Genomic DNA, 21345 nt, shown 5'->3' with positions numbered 1-21345 from the left:
GGTTCCAGTCGTTAGGTAGCGAGACATCCAAAATACATATTCTGGTTTTTTTTCTTACATTACGAAATACAAATTGTGTTATTATATTGTGTTAATAACAAAAATCGAAAGGGGAACTACTCAGGTTGGATTTTAAGAAAGTCCTTTAAATAGAATTAATTTAAAATAACTATATTACTTCGATAACTAGGTTGAAAATCAAACCACAGTATAGCAAGTATAGGATATTAGGATTCATTTCTAACCTAACGTAACCTATACTGCTAACAAAATTTAATTTATTTGATATCTTTAGGCAAGCACTGCTGATTCGTTTTTGCAAGACAGACAAGCACAAAGTTATTCAAAGACTTTTTCGAAAACTTTAAATAAAAATGAAATAAACTTACTTCTTTTGATTCCAGAGAAATTTCTCCGGTTTCAGCATCAACAATCCTTGGACTCATTTCTTTCATCGCCGCATAAAACGGAAGGCATGCTAATATTGTTAGTTAAAGTTTTAATTTTCAATTTATGGAAAAAAATCCAAATATAATCAAAGTAATTTCACCGTATCTATCTATGCCGTATTTTATGGTCAATTAAATCGAACTTGCATAAGTTTAATCAATGCTAATAGTGCACTTAAATGATGAATATACCATTCACTGCTAAAAACAAAAATACAGCACTTTAAAAAAATGAATTTTAAAACGTCTTGTCTTCCTATAATAGAGCCTAATATAAAAGTTGACTGCTGTTACTAGATTCATAATCAGCTTTTACTATATTACGTGCAAATTAATACTGTACCGTACGAGTTAATATTAACGTCGACTGCAATTGGATACATTTGCCTGATACTTTAGCGTCTGTTACAACCGATAACGTATTCTTTCCCCCTCCATACATTTTAAACATTATCTGCTAAAAGATTTTAGCTACCCAAATTGCTCGTTAACTATAAATTTGAATGTGAATTTTATTTTTTACTTTGCCTTTCAGAGCATTATTAAGAAGTAAGAACTTCATAAAATTTTAGACTGATAAAAATAAAGTAAAGTAAATTATTATTAAGTATTCATCATATGTTTATATTTAGATTTTAAAAGTACGGGTATTCTTTTTAAATATAATTTTTAAATCTTTATATTCTAAAAATTGATATTCATATTCCGAATTTAAATTTTATGGCTATTCATTTTTTTACTAATAATTTGTTGTTTAAGTTAGCAATTTATTTCAAATAAAAAATGTTTAAAGCAAACTACATCCATCCATTCATAGAAAAGAAATCCAATCTATCTTGTCACTTAATAAGCATTGCAAAGGATGGAAAAAATAAAGGTGTTACAAATACTTTCATTCCAGTTAGTAATAAAAATATATAAAGAAATCTAATAGCACCGCCAACAGAATGGTTGGATGATGCTGTATCGACCGATACAGCAGGGATAAGATTAAAATAGACTATCGGTATCATTCGAGTCCGAGAACTGATATCGAATATCTCATACTTTGGGTTTTATTAGTTTTATGTATCTGATACATACGCTTACTTGTTACAAAATATCAGGTTAATATAATACCACCCAACTCTAACCGTTATGTAGTATAGAATTTCAAGGCAGCATGATTCCTCTATTAAAGAGAATGATATTTGGGCAAAACCTATAGTATCATTTTGTTATAACAAAGTTGATAAAAAATTTAATATAGCTTTTATTATCATAAAACTTGTCCAGAATCCCCAAGTTAAGTAGTAAATGAATTCAGAAAGCTTCTTTTGTGGCAAGATATAGGATCTTCATTCTTCACTATATTTTGAATCCAGGAAATGATTTCTTACTGGCTAATTTTGCCTTTTTTTTATATATAAAAGAACATTTGGGCAAATTGTTTAGGATAATTTCGCTGCAATGCAGTGAAAACGAAAGAACACCAAAGAAAATATAGCATTATTATCATAAAACTTTCTTAAAATCTCCAAGTTAAGGAGCAAATGAAAACAAAATGTTTCTTTTGTGCTAAGATATCCGACTTCCATCCTTTATTAAGCTTTCAACCCGGGTAGTTTGCTTCTTGATTGCTGATTCTGCCATGCCTTTAAAATAAAATAATAAAAAAAATTACATTTTAGGAAGTCTTTACCCGCTTAAATCCATTAAATAAAAGGCTCATACTTGTTAACACTTAATTGAAACGGAAAAATAACTAGATATTTGGAGGTGAATTATTTAATTTACATTAGCAAGCATATGGTATTAAAGTGGTGAAAAGCCATCCGACTTTTATGAAGAAAGAGGAAGAATGGAAAAATATCAAAGATTTTCAGAATGAACTTGATATTTGTTAACATCATATTCTTGAAAATTTGACTTCATCTAGTAAGGTGAAAAAACATTTGCATCAATACTATTCCCTGTTATTTATATATACTAGGTATATTATGTATATTAGGTATAAAATATTTTAGGTATTAAAGTACTAAGTTTTGAAAATTTCACGAAAATTTGCTGATAATTCAAACTATTCTGAATTATTATTCTTCTATCAGGATCTCCATATTATTATAATGTCAAGTTTTTCATGAAAAACACAATAAATAGAGAAATTTAGTATATTCTTCATCAGACAATTAGATAACTTTAAACCATTCGAGACAGTTTGCGAATAGTATGGGCAAAAAAAATCATTGCAATTCAAAATCTCCAAAAAATTCGCCATCTCGAATGGGTTAAAATGTATTTTAAATTTTACAAATTCAACAATTGATGTTTTATTATAAAACTGATCAGTTCAAAGGATACACGTCCAATTAGTTATGACAACACACATGGCAAGAGTTGCATGAATGAAGACATTTTTGGTTGTTCTCTTCCGTTGAACGTAAGTGAGATAAGCCTGGATTAATGTGTAGACTGTGAACAGTGTTACAAGCAAAGCTGTACAAGTGAAATGAGGCACTACAACAGATATTATCTGCAAAAGATTTTACAAAGCATTAAAAACAGCATGTTTCAAGATTTGGAACATTCCTATTAAACGATACAAGATACAGCAAAGGATAAAAATTAAATTGGGGGTTATTTATTTATTTTATTTTATTTTTTGTTATAGAACCAGAATTTACTTGTTGCTTGATTTGCAATTTTAATCAACCAGTGTTGTTACGATAAGACAATGCATCAAGTATTGGCTCATAAATGTTCCGAATGCCCTTCATACAAGAGCACAGCTTTCAGAACAGAAACTTCCTTTTCACAGCAATAAGCACCATTTCTAATGGTACAAGAAAATATGAGGAGCAGAATTGTTTCCCACAAATGTAGGTGGTTATGTAGAGAGAAACTAGATGGACATCTTAGGTTCAACTTCTGTAATGCTGACAAAGCTTTATGTTGATTAACTTCAGTCATAGAAACAGAACTGGTTCTTTCAAGATGGTATGGCTGTTGGCTGTTACCTTCTGCTATGAAAAATTATAGATTCGCCAATTTTTTGTTGCATTTCAAACGTACAACTTAAAATGACAGCCAGATAATTACATGAAATCTGATATATGGATACAAAATTTCAAATTTACAAGGATTGTTTTCCTTTGCTTTGATTTGATTGTGGCCATGCAGTAGCAATCTCCTTTTCAATGGTAAATGCATTAATAAATTCAAATGATATCTCAAAATCCTCTGCTTAATTTATAAATGAGATAAATTTGCATATGACATTTTGTTCATTTTTTTGTTACTTTAAAATCATAAAATAAAGAAACTAATTTCAACTTACCCAGTCTTTTTTTTCGTGAGTCACATAACCTACAGGATAATAACTACTTAATAGCATAGTTATTATGGCCAGGCACCCAATAACTACAGCAACAATGTTCAAAATTCGAATCTTCCTGGGTTCCAGTCGATTACGCTTCTGGTCAACGGCGGCAAACCGAAGGAAGAATGTTGGCACGGCTGGAAGAAAATGTTTTTTTTTTTCGGATCAATTAGTTAAGATAATAAGAGAACTGTTTTCGGAACAGATAAATTCAGATAGAGTAATACCTCAAACTGCATTACCCTTACTTATGCGAATTCGAAATTGCCCCTCTCATTTCGAATATTTGCCATTTTTAATACAATTAAATTCAAAAGTAAGTAAGTAAGTAAGTAAAATTCAAATAAAGAGGAAATTTGCTCAAAAATGAGCCTGAAACAATCCCAGAAACTTATCAAATCGCTCATATTACTTGTTAATCAAGCTCGCTCAGAACTTGTTAATCAAGCCAGGCTGTTACATCTGAAGTCGAAATATCTAGTACAGGCACAAAAAATTTCATCAAGGTATATTGGAAATTGATGTCAATAAGCTGGTCATGTCGCATAGAAAGGGGCTCGGTAAGTGTAAGAGATGCGTGAGAAATGAGCGACTATTGAAACCGAAACCTCATACCCATTTCCAGCAGAAAAGAAAATGGCAGTTTCAGTCGACAGAAATGATTGGCTTTGTTAGATTCTAATGCAAAAAGTATTGTAGGTATTGATTTTATTCAAGAAAAAAATCACTAAATTAACTCGTTAGACTTCATCGACCCAACAAAATCGAAATAACTTGATTTCGTGAAATTTTAAGTAAAATTCGTGTATATTTATGTGTAAAATGAGCATTCTACCGGTGCGAATTCGATCTAAGCACGTTTCGTCCAACCACTCGCGTAACTGAGGAGTATTACTGTATTCACTTTCAGATCATTATATTGCTCCGTGCTCCGTCATCGGCAGAAGGTAACTAAATCCCACATCATTAATATGCCCACAAGGCTGGTAATAACCAACAACCATACCTTAATCTTCTCTTCCATATATCTAGGATAGCCGCCGGTGTGAGGTGTACGAATTTCGATCTCAAAAGCTTGATGTACCTCAAGATTTCAGACTCTGTGTCCGAAAATACAATTTCCGAAACTCATGCTGGCTGGCTGTGACACGATAACTTAAAAAACCCAAAGATATAGAAGTAGTAATTTTTTAATCTTTTTTCTTCTTATTCAGTATATGGTCTTTCCACCAAAACTGTATACTGCTGTCAAATTTCAGACAAAAACTATTTAAAGGATGTCTGTCCATCCATGTACATGTGAATATGGTAATTCATAAACGTAGCAAGTTAACTAGATGAAATTAGGTTTACGATTTTAACATCAGAATTTTAGATATAAATCAAGTTTTGACCCTTATCTACGATTGGGTTAACTGTCCTTTTTTCTGTCTGCCTACGCATGTGAACGTTTAACACTGTCTGTATTGTGAAATACCTGTAAAATCATTATTGTAAAAATATTCTCAAATTTCAACTGAAGGTTAAAAACCGTTCAATATATATATTTTTTTAAATTTTTTTTCACTTCCTCAGGCAAGAATTGAAAAAGAGAGCATTGTAATAACAGATGGCAAAAAAAAAAAAAAAAGTCGACCTCCATATTTCAATGAATCACACATTTTGAGACTTCCACAAGTCAGCAAAAAGAAAAAAAAAATAGAATTACGTTTGCCAGTCTGCTTGTTTTGCAAAATGATATATCAAAAATATACAAGCTATAAGAAGATGTATTGTTGATAGTGTTTATACCAAAATTGTGACTTTCTATAACATTTTTGGATGAAATCAATCACTTAGCAATATATTTGACTGTCAGTGAATATATAAATTAAATCTATAATGTCATCTTGATACCAAAAATCTAATCAGTCAAAGGAACGAGGATACAAAATGCATATTCGATTTTGTTTCGTATACTACATACTTCGACATAAAATAATCCCATATTCTGTAAATATACTAGAAAGTCAACGAGAGCACACTCCGGTTAGTTTATGTAAATATCATGAAATAAAGTTTGAAAACCTTGAAAATGTTAATTGACAGAGAATGTGGGCATTCTCAAAATTCCTCTTTCCAACAATAAAACTATAAAACAATATTATGTAATATTTATATTCATAAGATATAATATCATAACCCTCCATAAGATATTTATATGATAACCCACCATATATTTCTCGCAATGCTATTGTAATAGAAAAAACAAGAAATATAATTTGAAAAAAGCTTCAAAACATCTCAAGATGGAATTTAGCATTTAATTTTATCTCCATGCTAGCGTAAAATTAATTGCTATTCCCTTGTAATCCAAGCACGCATTATTTTAGGTAGCAACTTTCCACTCAAGGTAAAAATAAATGACATCAATTTGGGGAAAAAATTAAGCTACTTTATTAACGTTGAAATAAGAATAATTCACGAAAATAAAATGACTCTTCTCGAATTACAGCAGAAAGGTACAATTGCTATCTTCAATAACAAAAATGATGGATCCTTTAAGGGTGTCGAAAAGTAAAGGAAGTAGGACAACGAATAAGTCAGCCTACTTCAAATGGTGTAATTTATATGCTAAAACTGACTTCATTCCTTTTTTCTTGTATTGCGTTCCTCTAAAATTCACTTATCTCCAAAGTTCTTTTCCATATTCACAAGCATTCTCACGCGTATTTTTAAAAGAATATAAATATTTTTTTAGTGATGAATTTCAATGGATATATATTCTGTCCATTCATATCATGCCATAAATACAATAAAGCAACGTTTATACGACTTTCACAGGAGTGGTACAAAACGACGTATGAATGAAAAGACGTAAAATCAAAAGTTTAATAAACAACATTAATTATTACAAATTCAATGCTAGTTATCCAAATTCATTTAAAAACAATGGTTTTAAATTTTTTTAAGGCATTAATAGTAATTTACTTCATAATATTCATATAATAATTAAATTTTAAAGTTAAATATTTATCATTTAAATCAGAAAGAGGATACCCTTCTTGCATAGCTTGGGTACTTACAAAACTTGACTGCTTGCATAACTTTAGTTTCTTTGTATACGATTTATGTGAATGCGGATAGGCCTTTAGTTTGAAAAAAATCTTTAATTACGTCTGACGTGCTGATTATCTGCAATGCTAAATACAATATTATGAATCTATTTAAGTTCAATGAATGTCTTTACTTTCTCGCATTCAAAGTATAGAAAAAGAAAATATTGTAATCGTCAAAAAATTCGAACTCATGAGTTGGACGAATTTCCACATTTCAAAGCAGGGGTTGACCGTAACACATATTTTTGGAATTATATATATCTCTCTCTGTCTAGGAGCGCGAGAATGCAAAAACATATCGAGCTAGATGTACAAAATTTAGCATATGGTATTTTCACCTAATTTGTAAATTTCTATCAAATTTTAAACGAAATCCATCCAAGAGAACTCTTTTTAACTGGTTGTCTAAGTACGTGACCGTGATAACTGCAAAACGTCAAAAACTAAGTAAATAAAATTTGGTACATAGGTTTAGCATTTAATGTATGTGACTACGTTTGGAATACATTTTTTGAAAAACTCTCTAAAATAGTTATATTTTTGAATTTTTGCATGAAAAAGATTGAAACATCATCTATGAGAACAAAATATACCAATTACATAACAAAAAGTAAAAAAAAAAAAAAAAGAGGGGCCTTATTTTTTTTACTAAAAAAGGGTATAAAACAAAGAAATTTTAGTTTAGAAGTTTATCGAATGATTTGCTTAAAATGTTGCAAATAGCTAAAGAAATACATTCCCTAGTTCATAACAAAAAAATTAGCTGCATTTCTATCCACTCTTTAAATTATGGGTTCAACTTATAAATAACATCAGATTTTCAATTTTTTTCGCATTGTTAAGCATTAAAACAACTTTAGAATATTTCCAAATGAATAGATTACTTACTCTCTAGAGTAAGAGCCGCAAAATATATTGAGAAATTATTATTCCAAGTCTGAACAAAAAATATGTATTAGATTTTAATTTATGAGTTTAATTTAATTTACTGTAAGAAAAATCTATCAAAGATTAGAATTTGGGAAAATAGCATTCGAAGATGTAAAATAACTTTAAGACGGATATGAATGCAAGTATAAAAATCAGTGCAACTTCTCAAAAAAAGGGATATAGAAACAAAATTCAAACGATTTTATAAAGAAAACCCCTTGAACAATACAAAAAATAAAAAAACTCATATTTTCTTTTAAAAAATCGACTTTTCAACGTTGTCACCGACCTAAAAATGTAGATTTTTATCAAATTTTGAACTAAATCTATCAAACGGTTGGCCGTCTTTCGGTCGATACATTCGCATGATGCACGCGCACTAACTGAAAAACGCAACGGTTTAAATAAATAAAATTTGGTATGTGTTCTTGTCGCTTCATTTGTAGTTCCTTGTCAAATTTTTGTTTCGGTGGGTCGGAAAAAAAGCGTCCAAAATACAAATTCGATTTTCGGAAACTTCTGTGTTAACCGCATGTCAGAGATGAATCGACAAAATAAAACTTATGGGAATGGACTCGCCGAAACTTTCTCGCAGACTTTCCATGAAAGTCTTATCTTACCTCTCACATAAAATTATGGAGCTTTGGAAAAGCTTTGAATGCCTTACATGGTATTGGCGAACAATAGTTAAAAATTATAAAACTTTGGCGCTAATCTATTGTACTAATATGTATTTTGGAGGCCTTTTTCCGACCGATTGTAACCAAAATATGGCACGGAATTACAACTATAGTAATAAGATGGCATACCGAATGTTATTGATATATCATATATGATAAAGTAAAAAATCTGCAAAGAAAAATATTTCGAGACTACAGTTCGTCAATGTCAGCCAAGACTTTCACGGCCTTCCCAAGGTCCACAATTTTATGAGGTGGGAAAGGGATAATACCTTTTCAAAGAGTATGCGAGAAAGTTTTGTGTAGACTACTGTCACAAGTTTCAATGTGTTTTGGTAAACAAAATGCTTTTTTCGGTGGATTCGAATGTGTCTTTAAAGGAAAATGGAATAATTTCTTCACCATCTGCTCTTAAATTAAAACCAGAAATGGCATCTTTTATCGAATCATGAAATAAGGGAAAAGCTCCTCTTTTAATAAAAATGGAGGAACAATGACTGAAGCATAAAATTTTAAAATGATATGGGAACGACGGCTAACCAAAAGTTTGCAACCTTAGCGAAATAATTTTAGCACACAAGTATCTTATCATTTCAATGGTTATGAACAAATTAGGACTGTGATAAATGAGATAAACGGAAATACGAAACTCCCTTCAAATACACTTTAATCAGTGGATATTGAAATGATATAACTTTAAAAATATTTAATCAAAGTTTAAAGCTAATCAAAGAAAGAAGGAGCAAAAATTGAATCTTTTTTTCCATACTTTAGTCTCCAAATGCATTCTTGCTTTAAGCAATAAAATGAAAGATGAGACTTACTACATCAAGAAATGCTAAATTGACTAATCTAGGCAGACAATATAATTGCTTTTAGTTTTCACCGAAAGTCTCCAGACCTTAAGTTTTGCGATTTCTTCCAAAAGGTTTCTTTAAATACACCGTTTACATGCTATCTTTGTTAACTACGTTGAATGGTTCCTGAAACCGCAATATCTACAATGTGATGAACATTGACAAAGCCATGTTCCATATCAGGAAGGAATTGTAATACCGTAGAGATGGAAGTTGCATAATGGAAAGAATACATGCACAGTTTTTGTTACTCTTAAAAAATTAAATGTCCCAGCTTTTATGAAATAGTGTTTATTTCTATAGTTTCGTAACTTTTTGAAATATAACGAGTTAAAACTTGATGATTATTTTGCAATTAAACTGTTCAAACAAATGTAACATTTTCTTGTATCATATTGACTCCTGGCTTAAGTTGCATTTGAAGCAGAAAAAGCAAAGAGTGAGACTTGCAATTTTAGCAATTCGCAATACTTTGTTTCAAGGACAAACTGATGCAATTTCAGATATGCCAAAAAACGATACTATGTAGAGGAACTCGGAAATCCCCCCCCTTATATTTCTTATTAGCATAATGTTAAAGTATAATCTATAATTCGAATTCATTTTTTAATTCACTAATTATAATTGAAGCGTGATTCTTTTATCGTTTTTTCATTAGTTAAATACGCCTATACATGGTTCCTTAGTGATCGCAAGTATTACTTTTGTTCAGGTTTTTATATGCTCGAGGAATTTAATGCCAGACTTTTAATAAAAAAGTAATACAGATTTCTCATCATTTTGAACACGTTAAATGTGAATTGCACTGTTTATTTTAAAGCTTTATTAAACATTTGTTGTATTCCAAGTGAAAAGAGCTTTGGTTATTTAGCAAAAAATTACTTATTTAATAAAATTATGGATTTTTAAAAGTTATTATTTTAAAAAAAAAATATTTCTTACTACTAGTTTATGAAGTTCCTATTATTTATTAATTGTTAAATATTAAAAATAAATATCGCTGACATTTTAAGTTTAAAAGTTGTCTTTTCTTTCCATGTATTGCTTTTTTACCCAAATTTTCTGAATTCCTATTTTTTGGTAAATAGAATTTTTATAATGGTTCTCCAATTTCGAATGAAACAAATTCTACTGAAACTGAATTTAAGAGACATTTCTGTGCTTAATTTTAAATGTAGGAATCAAAAGATTCCAAAGTTATTTGAGCTTTAAAAGCAAACAAGGCCTCTGTCATGCATTAATACACATGTTTTACTACATTTTTTTATCAATAAGCAAATAAGTAAAGAATAAAGAACGTACCAAAAAATGTACCAATGGCTGTGAAGATACTAATGAAAGCTGACTGTGGCGGGAAAGCTGCAGCATGACTGAAAATAAAATTGACGTTGTATGTTAATTCCAACCTACTTTTTAATAATGGATTAATTACAGACTATTTTTAAATTTTACATTTAAAAGATTTTTATGTAAACAAGTCAAAAAAATCTACAGATCAATTTTAAATATATTTTGCCAGCATCAGTCGTAAATCCTTAAAAACTAATACTAACATATATAAATAATTTATAAGAATTTATGTTAATTATATAAAAATATGGATTATTAAATTCAATAAACAATTAAATTTAGTGTAAGATTTAAAGTTTGTTATGTTGGTAACTTGCCAATAACAGATAATAACTTTCTTTATTGTAACTGCAATTCTTAGAGATATATACAAAAACCTTAAAATGAATTCTAAAACAAGCAATTACAGATATATTGTTTTTTGCTACTGCTGCCGTTTTAGCAATATATAAAAACATTAAATAACAAGAAAAATTTTATGTGATCTTCATGATCTAATTAATTTCCATATTCTTATATATATATATATAAATAAAATCTATGAAATGTAGAGTTAACGTCTATTGATTATTTGATATTTTCCATTGTTTAATGAGTGTTAATAAAGAAATAATTTTATATCCATGACCGTAAATAAAGGATAATGAAAAGTTGTTCGAATTAAGATGGAAACTACAAAAATAAGTGATCAAAATATTTTAAATACAAAGACAGTATATAAAACAAATGCGGTACTTATTCCACAGTATTTAATATATTAAGGAAAATGTTCCTTGGATTAAGGAAGAATACATTCCGCATGTACAAAATCTTAACAGATGTGGATTTTATGAAGATAAATAGGCTTCCGAGTTCTGCAAGACAATCTGTACGGCATGTTAAGCACTGAATCATCCAGTTGTATTTCTAGAAGGCCATCCAACTCTTGAATCAATGATACTGAAATTTTGGAATAGACATGGGGTGGATAACCTGCTGCAATTGATCGACTGAAAATAGCCTATACATGCTCAGTAGAATAAAGTAGAATGAGAGTAGAAAGTATTCAGTAGAATGAATGTATTCACTTCAAATTAGTGGTATCGCATCCTTTTCTTCAAGGCATTCTTTCGGCATTGATGCATGGTGAGCACGAGCGTTGTTATCCACAAAATCAAACCAACACACAAAGCACATCCGAGCAGACCAAAAAAACATGCTGTTTCAGAAAGGTATTCCAAAAATATTTACCTGTCATGGTTCAGCACTGAATTGTTCGAGAACCCAGCATCCCCCAAACCAGCAGTCCAACCTCCACTTAGAGGTGATGTTCAATGGCATTTTCTTGGCTGTCCCTTGTGTTCCACATGAATATACGATATGAGTCAAGAAACCAAATTCAACTTGCATCTAACCAGCTATGTCAGTGAACCACCGTGAGTGAAACACATTTTACAGAACTGGGGGTCCCAAATGCATTCGGCCATTACGGAAATCTTGATGCTAGTCCGATCCACTACGCAACAGAATGTATTCTGACTTCTGATGATCGAGGATGAAAATTCATCTCGAAGAAATTCATCTCGAATGATTCATCTCGAAGAAAATCAAATCTGTTTAGATTTAAAGGGCACTATTCCCAAGAATAGTAATATAGACATATATATTTATTTTCTGTCATTTTCGTGTTTGTTCATAACATTTATTTGTATTTGTTTTTGTACTTTTTTATTTTTTTGTCCTGTTTGTTTTTATAATTATTATTATTATTTCTGACCTCCTTTCTAGCAGCTTTTTTTTGTTACTAATTTTATTATTATTATTATTATTCCTGAATTTTGTAATCGCAAACAAATTGTAAGTCTGTTTATGTAGATTAGCACAAGTTTTCAGTTTCTCTTTGATAGTTTGCTTAATAATCCAAAGCCATTTTCCATTTGAATTCCAACCAGCTCATTGCTTTCGGCTAGACGCCGAACAATTTAGGTGATGGTCACAGCGATGGATAGAACAGACGAGTCTTTCGATGTCTCTCCCACTTTATGCTCATTACATTGTTTACATAACCAATAGGTTATAGTTGAGGGCATGAAGCGGTGTTGTGTGTATTCCCGTACTCGAAACTGTTTAATTACGGACTAATGCCTGACAGTTATCGGGGCAGGTCTGCTGCGGTACTTGCTTGTTTCTTTTAGTAGTCATACTCAAACATTTATCATCTTATGAATTTGTAGCTAAGGAACGCCATGCATTGAAGAATCTTTTTACAATTCCATCTTTTTGGAACTGATATAGCTGAGATGTTACATTCTGTACGATTCTCATTTTCTAGTACGCTTCCACTTACATCCAGTCACAATCTGCTTTCAAGGTGCTAAAATACTGACTACTTGGGTCCTTTGCTATTCATCTACGACAAACTCAGTTTTAAGCACTAATTTTGAACTCTCCTACAACACAACAATGATTCCTTTTAAGCTTTTCAACTAATCTTTAAATTAATTAACTTTTCTGTCTCTTTCAAGGCACTCTTATACCAAACCAATCGGCTTATTTCAGTATGAAATATGTGAATGATATTCGAAAAGGTATGAGTAGTTCGATTTCATCAGAAATCTTCGCTTTCTCTCTCTCTCTCTCTAACGCGCGCACGCGTGTATGTGTCTTTGAGATTTTAAAATGTCTTGATTGTAAAATAATATTTGCTTTGCATATTTTCAAACACATTACACTTAAAAATCTTTCAAAAAGAACACAGAAAAAAACATATAATATTAAATTATAACTATGTTACTTAAAGAAATGTGTTATTTTGGAGATATATTGATAAGCTCTAATTTCTTCTAAAGTCTAATAAATAAAAATTTTGTAGTATCTCAATGAATAATCTCGTAATGTGTTTCGTATCATTTATTTAGTAAGGAGAAAAAATTCAAAGTGATGATCTGTGACTGCATATTAAAAGATAAAATAAAATAAGATATAAACACATTCAAGATGCGAAATTTAACGTGACTACAGTCAAGTGAAACATTATGATTTTTATTGATCTGCGAGATGTGTCATTATTTTTGCCAATGAGACAGGTTCAATTGTCATCTATATAATCTAAAATAAGACTAGATATCGAAATAATCAATTCACTTCAGATAAACGAAACTTAAGAGCGAATGACATCGAAGTGCATATTTACGCTAGGCTGTAACATCAAGTCTGTTTTGGGGTGGGGGTCCTGACAAAGGATTCTAAAATTAAATTGATATGGTTTACTTCATACTCAAATTCGCAGGAATTAATTGCACTGATAGTACTGTAGCTTTTAAATAATAAAATTTCAGTAAGTTTTTAACTCCCTTACTCAGTTGAAGGAATTGAATCGCACTCGTCATTTTGAATTTTAACTGAAAAAAGTCCAACCCGTTTGATAATTCAGTAAAATAAATACTTACCTAATATATGGAAGAAACATCCGTAATTTATCCTTAACAATCGTAAAAATATATGGCAAAGTAACTCCTAATAGTATACTTAAAGCCATCAGCAAAGGCATGAACTTCGTTCTCTCTATCACGAGGCTTGCCATCTTAGGAACATTCAACGAGTTACCTAAAAAAATAGAAGTAATAAATATTATTGAATTGTACGTGGCTTTGCAATTATTTTTAAACGATAACATGGTTTAATTTTTTAATGTAATACGATATTATATTAATACGTATACGATTAATGTAATATATATGGATACGAGTCGGTTTTGATATCATCGGAAGAATGGAGAGCTGTGCAATAATGAAACTCAAGTTCTAGTTTATTAATTAATGACCGATTTCTATATTGCGCAAGATCCATAATGGAATGCAACTAGTAATTTCAAACCCAGAAGAAACATGATGGTGTCACTTAATTTAACACCCTCTCCATAAACAACCATGTCGTATCAACGTAAGGTCACTTAACCTTGATGCTGACTTGATGGATATCAAATTCGCATGCATGGTTCGGGAACTTCGGGTTTCGAACCTGTAATCGAGCAATCCGGAAGTCTAATCTCTATCATCGGGCAATAATGGCATTATGAAGGAATCGAAATGTTTCGTTAATGATATAGGAATTTTAATTATTAAGAAAAGTGTGAATTGACTCCAACATATATTTCGATAATGGCTTGGATTCGCTAAAAGGAGTGATCAAATATGAGATCTCAGCACGTTGGCTTTACAAACTGACTACATTACTGAAATCTTCATAAATAACTTTTTTTTTTTTTTTCCTTTTTTACTTGGATCTGCGATCTTGAAATCTCACTTAGCACAAGAACAAATGACTTTATAAAGTAAATGAAGCTTTTCATAAATGCTATAAGGAATTTTAACTATCAAAAAAGTTGTTAATTTATTCCCACATACATTACGGTAATGATTCGAGTTCGTTAAAATGTGTGATCAGATATCAAGGCTTTATTGATAGACTACATTATCGTAATCTTTACGCAATCCTTCTCTATTCTTTCTTTGCTCAAATCTGCGATCCTTAAACCTGATCTACCATCAGACCGCAATGACTTTATGAAAAAAAGGAAGTATTTCACCGACGTTGTAACATATAGAAATATGTTCACAGTTCATCAAATTAATATTAAAGAACATGATTTTTTTTATTCCTAATTGAGTTTTTTAATAAATAAATCGGCGGGTTAATTTTTTCCCCGATCCCAGAAAATTTTGCCCTTTTGTAAGGGATTTTAATAACGATGGTGTGAATTGATTCCAATATGGGACCAGCAGTTAAATAAAAGATAAAAAAGTATTTATTGAAAAATATTGAAAAACAGGGTCGGTATGTATTTTTACAAAGTCCGTATGGTCCGTAATTTTACAAAGACGTTCCATATTCTCCTAAAACAATATAAGAGCTAGAAATTGCAATATGTGAAGCAAATAGATCGCAGATTAAATTTCAATAACAGAATTCAAAGGAAAATCGAACAATAGCAGTGAATTCAGAAGATATCAGCATGGAAATAATTATTAGATACAGGCAAATGTGAAAAAAAAATGACTTAACAACCGAAGGAAAAAAATTCAAAGAAACCCAACACAATGTAATTTGTAATAAAGTTAAGGAACTACGTAATGAAAAGATTAACTGATAGAGAAATAAAATGATTAATGAAGCTTTAAAAACGTAATAAAATACATAGAAACATAACTGAAATATTTTGGTCAATATTGCAATCATTGGACTTTTCCGAGCCATTGTTTTGCTCCAGAAGCATTAAATATAAAGTAATTTAAATCTAATAAATAATTTTGATACAAGTTGAGTTTAATCGGCATTCGAAAACTATAATTATAATTTTATAAAATAAATAGTTAATATACATAAAGATTGCATAAAATCACTATTCATAAAACTTGTAAAATAGTTAACTTCATTATTTTTTTATTGTTTGATTCTATTATTACATTTTTTTTAATATTATACTTTACTATTTTAAAATTATTATTTTACGATCAACATTTTTTTTTTTTGATATTTTTATAATTTCATTAAATATTGGTTATTTTATTATTTATTAGAAAGTATTTATATTTCCTAGAAATAAATCAGATAAAGAGGAAAATCTAGAAGCTTAGATTATCATCGTTATAAGTGAGAAAATTAATGTTTCAAAAAATGATAAACATGATTATGAAATGGCAACATTAACAAGAACTCAAAATCACTAAAAATTTTGGAAAGTGAAAGTTCCAAATGTTCACATTCCAAAATGGTAATATTTAGTGAAATTTTCAGAAGAAATGATAATTCAAATAATTAAAAATCCATTATACAGGTAAATTTTCTTTCTCATAAACATACTGAAACTTTTCCCACCAATTTTACAAATCCGAAATTTTGCATTTTTACTGTCTTGTATACGAAGCACACAAATATAAAATATTCCATTTATAATAAATTCGTTTCTGAAATTTTGATATTGAGAATAAAATAAATCTCCTTGTATCCTTTTTTTTATTTTTTTATTTATTTTTTTTTTTTTTTTTTGAGAGAGAGAGAGAGAATTATTTCTGTCTGTGGGATTAATGATTCAAAATTACAACGAAAAAAGACATCAGAATTTTGAACAAAATCTGCCAAGATAATTTTTTTGTTTATATGCCCTTCCCTTTGTACATAAACATAGTAAATTAGAAACGTAAACAAACAGGAGAATAAAATTTAGCTTACGGTTTGACCACCAGAATAAAAGATGTGTTTAAATCTTGGACAGTCTGTAGGCCTGTATACTAGCATTTATGTGAATGGAAAAAAACTGAAAAAACACAAAGACTTGGATAAATGAAATAGCTACATGGTCTTATCTTCAAAATTCTAGATCTGCGTCAAATTCTGTATTTAATTTGTCGATATAAAATCCAAAATGAATATTTCACATTCTTCAATATTCTAGATCTGCGTCAAATTCTGTATTTAATTTGTCGATATAAAATCCAAAATGCATATTTCACATTCTTCAATATTCTAGGAAGCAATTATTTTCTACGTAGAATAACGAATATATTATATTCGTTATTCCACGAAGCAGTAAAATTGAGGTGAAAATTATCATGTTGATTGCAGAATAAATCCATTAATAGATTTAGTTGAGTTCCCTAATTAAATAAAATTTAACAGAAGTATATATTTTGCTATTGCACTATTTCCATCGTGGTTTACTTCCCCTAAATTAGAATTTTATAGTCCAAAAAAAGAGTTGCACTATTCCTTAAAACATCCCTTCTTGTTTGAGAAATTACTCACTGATTCATAACACTCTTTATTGTCATTACTTGTAGACAGTAGCTTCATAATATTCATTTTTTTAACTAACCAGATTGGAAGCTGCTACATGAAACTGTTTGTAATGAGTCCTATGATTAAATATTGTTATAATCGTGCCTAGATTATAACAGACATTAAGAAATATTATTATAAAAAAATTCTATGTATTTAGCTCAAATCTGTATATACAAAATAACGAAGAAAGTTGTCCCCGTAGTTGTCTTTTAAAGAGATCTATTGTCTAATGATAGTTGCACAAAACAGTAATAAAAAATAAAGTTTTGAAAAATTAGCGCTGGCCTTCGTATATAGAACACAACAACTTATACCGTGTTAAAAAGTTTGCATTTGAATATAATAGCTGAAAAGTATAAGAATATATTTTTTTATTTATTACTTAAAACTTAATTAGTATTAAGCACTCCTACATTGAAAATACTGATTAGATATTCAATAATCATTTCTTTTAAAAATAAATAAGCAAAAATTTCAAATTCAAATGAAACCCAAAATCAAACCAACGGGAATGTTCTGACAAATTTCTCTTATATATAATAATATGACATGTTTCGTGCTTCTAATATATTAAAAAAAAAAAAAAACACGTGCCATCTTCATCAGACTGGTTCGCTTCGTTTTTGTATTCTCAAACAAGCAGGATTTCAATAAGAGAAGGTTGTCTTCACAAGACTTTCTCGTACTCTCTAATAAAGATATATCAATATCGCTCAGATTTTGAGACCCATTTCGCATACATGGGTTTAGTTTAGTTATATTAACGTCCTGTTGTAAAGCAACACTACGGCTATTTTGGGACGGACCTCGTCATTTTGAACCGCGGTCAGATGACGAGGACGACACCTGACCTGGCACCCCCTCTCCGCGCCACACCACACCAGCGGGAGGACGTTTGGCATGACGGATTTAACGTGCAACAGACCCCCTTACACGACAGTTCTTCGGTGGAATCCAGTCTCGAACCTAAAACCCTACGGCTCACAAGCCGAGACCTTGCCACCGCGACCCTTCGCATACATGGGAATTGTGTGCTTCATAATATAATAATAATAATAATAATAAAACGGTACTTGTGTATTGATTGCATTGCATTGAAGAATAATAGATACGAAATATCGATCTTTAGCGTGCATCTGGAGTGTTTATTGAATGGAATCTTTAGCAGTTTATTAGGGATGAATTGCTAATATGCGGTTTGTACCCAAATATCAAAAACTCGAATATGTATTTTGGACATCTTTTTCCTGACCGATTGAAATCAAAATTTGACACAGAACTGCAATTGCAATCACAAGATCACATACCAAATTTCCTTTATTTAACTCATACTATTTTTGAGTTATAGCATTTATGTGCATGCGAAAGTATATAGCCAAGAGGATGGATTTCGTACCAAATTTGATACTTATCTACAACTGAGATGCTAAATCTGTATTCCAATATTTATTTATTAAACTATTGACATTTTTTAGTTATTGTATTCTCTTGAACTCGGATAGCAGGACATACAGACTTCTTCTGAATGGATTTTGCTCAAAATTTGATAGACATCTACAAATTTAATGTAAAGTCCTTATACAAATTTCATCCGTCTAGCTCAAATTGTTTTTGAATAAGCGTGTTCACAGATAAACAGACAGCCATGATCCCAAAATTGTGTTTTTCGGACTGAAGGACTTCTGAAATGTAAAGATTCCTTAAAATCTCGAGTTCGAATTTTTCGATGATTAGAGTTCTTTCTTTCGACACTTCGTATACCAGAAAGTAAGAATGAAGCTCAGTGAAACTTAAAATTCGTTTTTGAATGATAGTTCCTTTGCGGCCATACGGGAAGACAGAAGGCTTCCTGTGGATTTATTTACTCCAAAATTGGATTGAAATGACAGTTTTGGTGTAAAATCATATTTAAAAAATCATACTTTTAGACCATTTTATTTTCGGATTATGTTTACAAGAAGACGTAATTCTAAAAATGTTGTTCATTTCATAAATAGTTCAAGGTCGAATTTTTCGGCAATTGCAATTTTTTCTTTTTGTATGCTTAGTATGGAAAAAAGTACAATGGACAGGTTAAATTGACAGGCGTATAAGTCACGTTAGAAAAACGGTTAAATTTAAAATTGTAAACAATGAACAAATTCTATTCGTTGCAACCTAACCAGGAGACTCCCAAACTGAAAACATGTTATGTACGTTATATAGTACGTTAATTTCTGGAAAATAAAGAAAATGTGACATGCATAGTTGTAAATTTATCCATCCAGAGAGCAATAAATGCCCTAATAGCAACATCTTCTGATTAAAAAAACAAACATTTATGCAGCTAAATTTAGCATGAGAAATCACGAAACATAGATTTTAGTCAGACACTAATAAATAATGCATTAGAAATGAACTTTTTATCAAGATCCTGCAACATAGAATGTTTGGAAAGCATTCATCTGTTCTAGTTTAGCAACTCTTAGAAAAATATCTGGATATGCCCAAAGGCGAGGTCCTTTAAAGAGATGGCAGTTGAAGGCCTTTCTTTTATTGTAAAAGAAAAATTCTTTGCCATTTGATACTGGAAGAATTTGGCATTTTCCTCCGCAAATCAAACACTACTCTTCACGACTTAAGGTGTTTTCCTACATCCGCCTTAAAAAAAGAAGGAGGGGGGGGGGGAGACCTCAAATATATAAAAGAATATTTCGGAAAATAACATCAACGAGGTTAGAGGACAATAAATAATTGCCAAATGAAAACATTTCAAACAAAGGAAACCGCATGGATATTTTTTTTAAAGATAAACCTTTTTCCGTTTTCAAGGTGCTACAAAACGTTGCATGCTTTTGGGGACATGAAAATAAAATGCGTATTATACGTTAAAGTGTTTTAAATAGGGTTTTTAGTGCAGAAAATCTAATTTAGTAATAACTTTAATGTCTTAGTTTCCGACAATAACTCTATCAAGTGGTTAAAAATTAGATTAAGTTTCTAGTAGAATTTAATTTTAAAATCCAGTTAAATTTTTGATATATATAACTAATCTGCTAATAATTCTCCCATTTTTTTATTTTTATTAATTTATTTTTAATTTTTTTTGCTTGCTAGATTTTTTTAATTCATATTATATAAAATGTACATCTGATGCACTAAGAAACTGCAATCAATAAGTATCCCATCATTAATTTAAAGAAATTTATTTAATTCAATTTCGACGTGAGATCAATAAAAATTCAATATATCCAAAGATTCGAAAGGAGAAAATCAAGGTATAAAATGAGCACAAAAAAGATGTTTATTTATAAGCTAAAAAGCAATAAAGATTTATTTTTAATATGTAATAGCGATAATAAATAAACTACAAGTAATTTTAATAAATAAAGTTATAGTATTTATAAATTTAAAAACGTAAACACTTTAAAAATAATAACGATTGTAAAATAAAAGTTTATATTAAGCAGCACAATTCACTACCAAACATGTTCAAAGTTTATTTTTTAAAAAAATAAAGCAACAAAATTTCAATTATTTTTTCTTCTTCAGTCCTTTGAATAGCAGTAAAATCAGAAAATGAATGAAGGATTTTTAAAAATCATTCGCTTACAATCACTGAGGATATGAGATTTAGATAAGATTAAGGACTTATTTAACTAGTAAGAACAATGCAACACTGAAAACAATGCTTTAGAAATCTCAGTTTTTACTTCAAGTAACTAAAAATAAATGCGAATTTTCGACGATATTAATCGGTAAAATGATCTGTATACAAATTAATAATGAATAAATAATTTTAATTAATTAGTTAAGAAAATAGTT

The 21345-nt window shown here is 30.0% G+C and overlaps 1 protein-coding gene across 1 annotated transcript in view; it reads right to left on the bottom strand.

Moving 5' to 3' along the window:
* The window catches only part of LOC129959641 (DNA damage-regulated autophagy modulator protein 1-like), a 40551-nt gene that overhangs the window by 13439 nt on the left and 5767 nt on the right, over nucleotides 1–21345 (bottom strand). Inside the window, exons 2-6 of the mRNA XM_056072525.1 lie at nucleotides 14151–14307; nucleotides 10675–10742; nucleotides 3766–3944; nucleotides 2790–2961; nucleotides 390–478 (exon numbers count right to left, since the gene is read on the bottom strand). Coding sequence (XP_055928500.1) covers nucleotides 390–478; nucleotides 2790–2961; nucleotides 3766–3944; nucleotides 10675–10742; nucleotides 14151–14284 — 642 coding nt within the window. The 5' untranslated portion in view covers nucleotides 14285–14307. The remainder of the gene's footprint in view (nucleotides 1–389; nucleotides 479–2789; nucleotides 2962–3765; nucleotides 3945–10674; nucleotides 10743–14150; nucleotides 14308–21345) is intronic.

The sequence above is a fragment of the Argiope bruennichi genome, chromosome X2 (assembly GCF_947563725.1).
Source record: "Argiope bruennichi chromosome X2, qqArgBrue1.1, whole genome shotgun sequence".
NCBI classification, from domain to species: Eukaryota; Metazoa; Arthropoda; class Arachnida; order Araneae; family Araneidae; genus Argiope; species Argiope bruennichi.
This window is presented reverse-complemented; position numbering and strand designations above follow the sequence as displayed.